The sequence below is a fragment of the Palaemon carinicauda genome, chromosome 2 (assembly GCF_036898095.1).
Source record: "Palaemon carinicauda isolate YSFRI2023 chromosome 2, ASM3689809v2, whole genome shotgun sequence".
In the NCBI taxonomy this organism is placed as follows: domain Eukaryota; kingdom Metazoa; phylum Arthropoda; class Malacostraca; order Decapoda; family Palaemonidae; genus Palaemon; species Palaemon carinicauda.
Window position 1 is genome coordinate 45,684,507 of NC_090726.1, and position 7,500 is coordinate 45,692,006.

The 7,500-nt window shown below is 40.8% G+C and overlaps 1 protein-coding gene across 1 annotated transcript; it reads right to left on the reverse strand.

The window, feature by feature from the left end:
• Positions 1–1,806: 1,806 nt before the first annotated feature.
• On the reverse strand, positions 1,807–3,903 carry LOC137616324 (proline-rich protein 36-like). The gene has a single exon (XM_068345979.1). It carries the CDS (start codon positions 3,901–3,903, stop codon positions 1,807–1,809), a length of 2,097 nt encoding a protein of 698 aa, XP_068202080.1.
• Positions 3,904–7,500: the final 3,597 nt, after the last annotated feature.

Sequence of the window (7,500 nt, forward strand, 5' to 3'; positions counted from 1 at the left end):
ATTATTATTATTATTATTATTATTATGATTATTATTATTATTATCATTATTATTATCATTATTATCATTATTATTATTATTATTACAAGCTAAGCTATAAATCTAGTTATAAGCCCAAGGGCCCCAACAGGAAAAATAGCCCAGTGAGGAGAGGAAATAGGGAAAAACTACAAGTGAAGTTTATAGCATCTTGCTCTTCCAACCAGGGTTATAGCTTAGCTTGTAGTAGTAGTAGTAGTAGTAGTATTAGTAGTAGTAGTAATAAAAATGTTTCATGGCTTGACAGCTGACACTCATAAACCATAAGGAAATTCCTTTTATTAATATCTTCATAGAGAAGTTATCTTAGGCCAGAGTAAGGAGGCTTATCGAGACACAAATAATAAGAGGAGATAATATTAATGTAACTAGACGAATATTATCGACGGAGAGCCAACATTTAATTACATGTCTTGAAATATCTATCAAACACAAAGAAAATATAACAAAAAGAGCAATGACAGATGATAAAGAGGGGAAGTTAATGATGACAATAAAGAAAGAAGATTAGAACAACAAACATTAAAGACTATATTATTATTATTATTATTATTATTATTATTATTACTTGCTAAGCTACAACCCTCATTGGAAAAGCAGAATGCTATAAGCCCAGGGGCTCCAATAGGGAAAATAGCCCAATGAGGAAAGGAAACAAGGAAAAATAAGATATCTTAAGAAGAGTAACATAAAAATAAATATCTCCTATATAAACTATAAAAAACTTTAACAAAACAAGAGGAAGAGAAATAGGATAGAATAGTGTGCCCGAGTGTACCTTCAAGGAAGAGAACTCTAACCCAAGACAGTGGAAGACCATGGTACAGAGGATATGGCACTACCCAAGACTAGAGAACAATGGTTTGATTTTGGAGTGTCCTTCTCCTAGAAGAGTTGCCTACCATAGCTAAAGAGTCTCTTCTACCCTTACCAAGAGGAAAGTGGGCACTGAACAATTACAGTGCAGTAGTTAACCCCTTGAGAGAAGATGAATTGTTTGGTAATCTCAGTGTTGTCAGGTGTACGAGGACAGAGGAAAATATGTAAAGAATAGGCCAGACTATTCGGTGTGCGTGTGTAGGAAAGGGGAAAATGAACCGTTGCCAGAGAGAGGGATCCAATGTAGTACTGTTTGGCCAGTCAAAAGACCCAATAACTCTCTGGCGGTAGTATCTCAACGGGTGGTTGGTGCCCTGGCCAACCTACTACCTAGAGGGGCACCCAGTAGAGAGCATGCCTCCGCTACCGCAAGCAGTCTTATTTTGTTCTCAACTCCACTGCGTCTTTGAAATTCGATATATTTTCTTCAAAATCTAATTAATTATTCCTTGGGGCATAATCAACACGTCCTCCAAGTTTGGTTGAAATTGGTTCAGTAGTTTTAGCACAATGTTGTGTACAAAAAAAAAAAAAAAAAAAAAAAAAAAAAAAAAAAAACATTTACTTAACATTGTAGTTATTTTCAAAGTACTGCTGCATACTTATACTTTGATGTACTTTACCCAAAATGTTACTCATTCTTGAGTCAGATCCATCATGCCTAACAAGTTTGGTAGAAATAGGTACAGTAGTTTTTGTGCAAAGTCGCTCACAAACAAACAAATAAATAAACTAACAAACACATGAAACAAACCATGGATGAAAACAAACATGGATTAACATAAATGTTTCAGGAGAAGGCAAACATATGTAAACAGAGAGACAAATAAAAAGACTAATGGAGAAAGCCGAAAAAGAAGACATGAACAAAAACGGAAAAAAGAAAATCTATGATTTCCCTGTGAACAATTTCTTAAACACTGGAAACAATTCACGGTCACTGCGCTGGAAATCCTCTTGCCATATTTCACGACTTCGTGGAAGGTAGAGGGATATAGAGGGAGGAGAGGGATATAGAGGGAGGAGGAAGATATAGAGGGAGAGGAGATATAGTGGGAGGAGAGGCATATAGAGGGAGGAGAGGCATATAGAGGGAGGAGAGGCATATAGAGGGAGGAGAGGGATATAGAGGGAGGAGGAAGATATAGAGGGAGAAGAGTGATACAGAGGGAGGAGGAAGATACAGAGGGAGGAGGAAGATATAGAGGGAAGAGGAAGATATAGAGGAGAGGGAGATAAAGGGAGGAGGGGAATATAGGGGGATAAGAGGGATATAGAGGGAGGAGGGGGATATAGAGGGAGGAGAGGGGGATATAGAGGGAGGAGGAAGATATAGAGGGAGAAGAGGGATATAGAGGGATATAGAGGAAGGAGAAGATATTGAGAGAGGAGAGGGGGATATAGAGTGAGGAGAGGGGGATATAGAGTGAGGAGAGGGGGATATAGAGGGAGGAGGAAGATATAGAGGGAGAAGAGGGATATAGAGGGAGGAGAGGGATACAGAGGGAGGAGGAAGATATAGAGGGAGGAGGAAGATACAGAGGGAGGGATATAGAGGGAGGAGGGGGATATAGAGGAGAGGGAGATAAAGGGAGGAGGGAGATATAGAGGGAGGAGAGGGATATAGAGGGAGGAGGGGGATATAGAGGGAGGAGAGGGGATATAGAGGAAGGAGAATATATTGAGGGAGGAGAGGGGGATATAAAGGGAGGAGGGGATATAGAGGGGGAGGGGAATATAGAGGGAGGAGAATATAGAGGGAGAGGAAATATAGTGGGAGGAGAGGGATATAGAGGGATGAGGGGATATAAAGGGAGGATGGTGGGTATAGAGGGAGGAGGAGGATATAGAGGGAGGAGGGGATATAGAGGGAGGAGGGGATATAGAGGGGGAGGGGAATATAGAGGGAGGAGAGATATAGAGGGAGAGGAGATATAGTGGGAGGAGAGGGATATAGAGGGATGAGAGGATATAAAGGGAGGATGGGGGTATAGAGGGAGGAGAGCGATATAGAGGGAGAAGAGGGATATAGAGGGATGAGAGGATATAAAGGGAGGATGGGGGTATAGAGGGAGGAGAGGGATATAGAGGGAGGAGGAAGATATAGAGGGAGGAGAGAGATATAGAGGGAGCAGAGGGATATAGAGGGAGGAGGAAGATATAAAGGGAGGAGAGGGATATAGAGGGAGGAGGAAGATATAGAGGGAGCAGAGGGATATAGAGGGAGGAGGAAGATATAGAGGGAGAAGAGGGATATAGAGGGAGGAGAGCGATATAGAGGGAGGAGGAAGATATAGAAGGAGAAGAGGGATATAGAGGGAGGAGGAAGATATAGAAAGAGGAGAGCAATATAGAGGGAGAAGAGGGATATAGAGGGAGGAGAGGGGGGTATACAAGGAGGAGGAAGATATAGAGGGAGAAGAGGGATATAGAGGGAGGAGAGGGATATAGAGGGAGGAGAGGGATATAGAGGGAGGAGGAAGATATAGAGGGAGCAGAGGGATATAGAAGGAGCAGAGGGATATAGAGGGAGGAGAGGGATATAGAGGGAGGAGGAAGATATAGAGGGAGGAGAGGAGGATATAGAGGGAGCAGAGGGATATAGAGGGAGGAGGAAGATATAGAGGGAGGAGGAAGATATAGAGGGAGGAGGAAGATATAGAGGGAGGAGAGGAGGATATAGAGGGAGCAGAGGGATATAGAATGAGGAGGAAGATATATAGGGAGGAAAGGGATATAGAGGGAGCAGAGGGATATAGAGGGAGGAGGAAGATATAGAGGGAGGAGGAAGATATAGAGGGAGGAGGAAGATATAGAGGAAGGAGAGGAGGATATAGAGGGAGCAGAGGGATATAGAATGAGGAGGAAGATATAGAGGGAGGAAAGGGATATAGAGGGAGCAGAGGGATATAGAGGGAGGAGGGGGCCTCTTACAGGTGGAGGGAGAAGGGAAGGAAGAACAGGAAAGTAGTAATCACCCGTCATCCATTTGATCAAGATGATAATCATTAAAATCTCAGCTGAAATTCTTATGCAAAATTAAATCATAAATTAGCGTGGGAGATGTAAGTACATTCAGTCAGGGAATGTTGATTTATATACATAAACGCTATAATTTCCCATGCACTTCTGCCTAGAAGCGAAAAAAGGACATCGTAAATGATAAAGGATATCGTAAGAGAAACTAGGACATCAGAAGCGAAAAAGGACATCGGAAGCTAAAAGGACATCGGAAGCGAAAAAGGACATCGGAAGCAAAAAAGGACATCGAAAGCTAAAAGGACATCGGAAGCTAAAAGGACATCAGAAGCTAAAAGGACATTGGAAGCTGAGGAAGCGAAAAAGTCAAAGGAAGCGAAAAAGGACATCGGAAGCTAAGGTAGCGAAATAGGACATCGGAAGCTGAGGAATCAAGAAAAAGACATAGGAAGTGAAAAGGGACATCGGAAGCTACGGACCCTAAAAAAGAATTGGCAGCTAAGGAAGCGAAAAAGGACATCGGGAGCAAAAAAGGACATTGGAAGCGAAAAAGGACATCGGCAGCTAAGGAAGCGAAAAAAAGGACATTGGAAGCGAGAAAAACACCCGAAGCGAAAAAGACATCCGAAGTGAAAAAGGACATCAGAATAAAAAAAATAGACATCGGAAGCAAAAAAGGGTACCGCCATAGCCTCTTTACCATAGTGTTCCACTTTCTTGGCTTAGAGATCTCTTGCTTGAGGGTACACTCGGGCATACAATATCATATTTCTCTTTCTCTGGTGTTGTTAAAGTTTTTATAGTTTATATATGAAATTTTTATTTTGGTGTTGCTGCTCTTAAAATATTTTTATTTTTCCTTATTTCCTTTACTCACTGGGCTATTTTCCCTGTGGACCCCTGGGCTTATAACATCCTGCTTTTCCAACTTAGGGTTGTAGCTTAACAAGTAATAATAATAATAATAATAATAATAATGAATTATGGTCACCCACAGCAGGAAAAAAACTACATGCATTATGATTATTCACAGCAAGAGAAACTAAAGTAATCAAGTATAATTGTGTTGTTCTAAAAGATAAAACATGAAAATATTCTTCCATAACTATTTTAATCTAAGACACCAAATCCCTATGAAAAGTGAATAGGAGGTAACAAGAGATCTTTGTGTGAAATCGTAATAGAAAAGAGCTAATGACGGTCCTTGTTGTGTGAAATCGTGATAGAAAAGAGCTAATGACGGTCCTTGTGTGAAAGCGTAATAGAAAAGAGGTAATGACGGTCCTTGTGTGAAAGCGTAATAGAAAAGAGGTAATAACGGTCCTTGTGTGAAATCGTAATAGAGTAATAACGGTCCTTGTGTGAAATCGTAATAGAGTAATAACGGTCCTTGTGTGAGATCGTAATAGAAAAAAGGTAATAACGGTCCTTGTGTGAAATTGTAATAAAAAAGAGGTAATAGCGGTCCTTGTGTGAAATCGTAATAGAAAAGAGGTAATAGCGGTCCTTGTGTGAAAGCGTAATAGAAAAGAGGCAATAGCGGTCCTTGCGTGAAAGCGTAATAGAAAAGAGGCAATAGCGGTCCTTGCGTGAAAGCGTAATAGAAAAGAGGCAATGGCGGTCCTTGCGTGAAAGCGTAATAGAAAAGAGGCAATGGCGGTCCTTGCGTGAAAGCGTAATAGAAAAGAGGCAATGGCGGTCCTTGCGTGAAAGCGTAATAGAAAAGAGGCAATGGCGGTCCTTGCGTGAAAGCGTAATAGAAAAGAGGCAATAGCGGTCCTTGCGTGAAAGCGTAATAGAAAAGAGGCAATAGCGGTCCTTGCGTGAAAGCGTAATAGAAAAGAGGCAATAGCGGTCCTTGCGTGACAGCGTAATAGAAAAGAGGCAATACCGGTCCTTGCGTGAAAGCGTAATAGAAAAGAGGCAATAGCGGTCCTTGCGTGAGATCGTAATAGAAAAGAGGCAATAGCGGTCCTTGCGTGAGATCGTAATAGAAAAGAGGCAATAGCGGTCCTTGCGTGAAAGCGTAATAGAAAAGAGGCAATAGCGGTCCTTGCGTGAGATCGTAATAGAAAAGAGGCAATAGCGGTCCTTGCGTGAGATCGTAATAGAAAAGAGGCAATAGCGGTCCTTGCGTGAAATCGTAATAGAAAAGAGGTAATACCGGTCCTTGCGTGAGATCGTAATAGAAAAGAGGTAATACCGGTCCTTGCGTGAGATCGTAATAGAAAAGAGGCAATAGCGTTCCTTGCGTGAGATCGTAATAAAAAAGAGGTAATAGCGGTCCTTGCGTGAGATCGTAATAGAAAAGAGCTAATAACGGTCCTTGCGTGAAATCGTAATAGAAAAGAGGTAATAGCCTTCCTTGCGTGAGATCGTAATAGAAAAGAGGTAATAACGGTCCTTGCGTGAAATCGTAATAGAAAAGAGCTAATAACGGTCCTTGTGTGAAATCGTAATAGAAAAGAGGCAATAGCGGTCCTTGCGTGAAATCGTAATAGAAAAGAGGTAATGACGGTCCTTGTGTGAAATCGTAATAGAAAAGAGGCAATAGCGGTCCTTGCGTGAAATCGTAATAGAAAAGAGGTAATAACGGTACTTGTGTGAAATCGTAATAGAAAAGAGGTAATGACGGTCCTTGTGTGAAATCGTAATAGAAGGGAGGTAATAACGGTCCTTGTGTGAAATCGTAATAGAAAAGAGGTAATGACAGTCCTTGTGCTTGTGTGAAATTGTAATAGAAAAGAGGTAATGACGGTCCTTGTGTGAAATCGCACTAGAAAACAAGTAATAAAGGTCCTTGTGTAAAATCGTAATAGAAAAGAGGTAATGACGGTCCTTGTGTGAAATCGTAATAGAAAAGAGGTAATAATGGTCCTTGTAATCGTAATAGAAAAGAGGTAATAACGGTCCTTGTGCGAAATCGTAATAGAAAAGAGGTAATAACGGTCCTTGTGTGAAATCGTAATAGAAAAGAGGTAATAACGGTCCTCGTGTGAAATCGTAATAGAAAAGAGGTAATAACGGTCCTTGTGTGAAATCGTAATAGAAAAGAGGCAATAACGGTCCCAGTGTGAAATCGTAATAGAAAAGAGGCAATAACGGTCCTTGTGTGAAATCGTAATACAAAAGAGGCAATAACGGTCCTTATGTGAAATCGTAATAGAAAAGAGGTATTAACGGTTCTTGCGTGAAATCGTAATAGAAAAGAGGTAATGACGGTCCTTGTGAGAAATCGTAATAGAAAAGAGGTAATAACGGTCGTGTAAAATCGTAATAGAAAAGAGGTAATAACGGTCCTTGTGTGAAATCGTAATAGAAAAGAGGTATTAACGGTTCTCGTGTGAAATCGTAATAGAAAAGAGGTAATGACGGTCCTAGTGTGAAATCGTAATAGAAAAGAGGTATTAAAGGTCCTTGTGTGAAATCGTAATAGAAAAGAGGTAATAGCGGTCCTTGTGTGAAATCGCAATAGAAAAGAGGTAATAACAAAGAGGTAATAACGGTCCTTGTGTGAAATCGTAATAGAAAAGAGGTAACAGCGGTCCTTGTGTGAAATCGTAATAGAAAAGAGGTAATAAAAAAGAGGTAATAACGGTCCTT

Bases quoted from the DNA above. Each gene is read 5' to 3' on its own strand.
- LOC137616324 (XM_068345979.1), bottom strand. From the start codon at position 3,903: ATGACGGGTGATTACTACTTTCCTGTTCTTCCTTCCCTTCTCCCTCCA.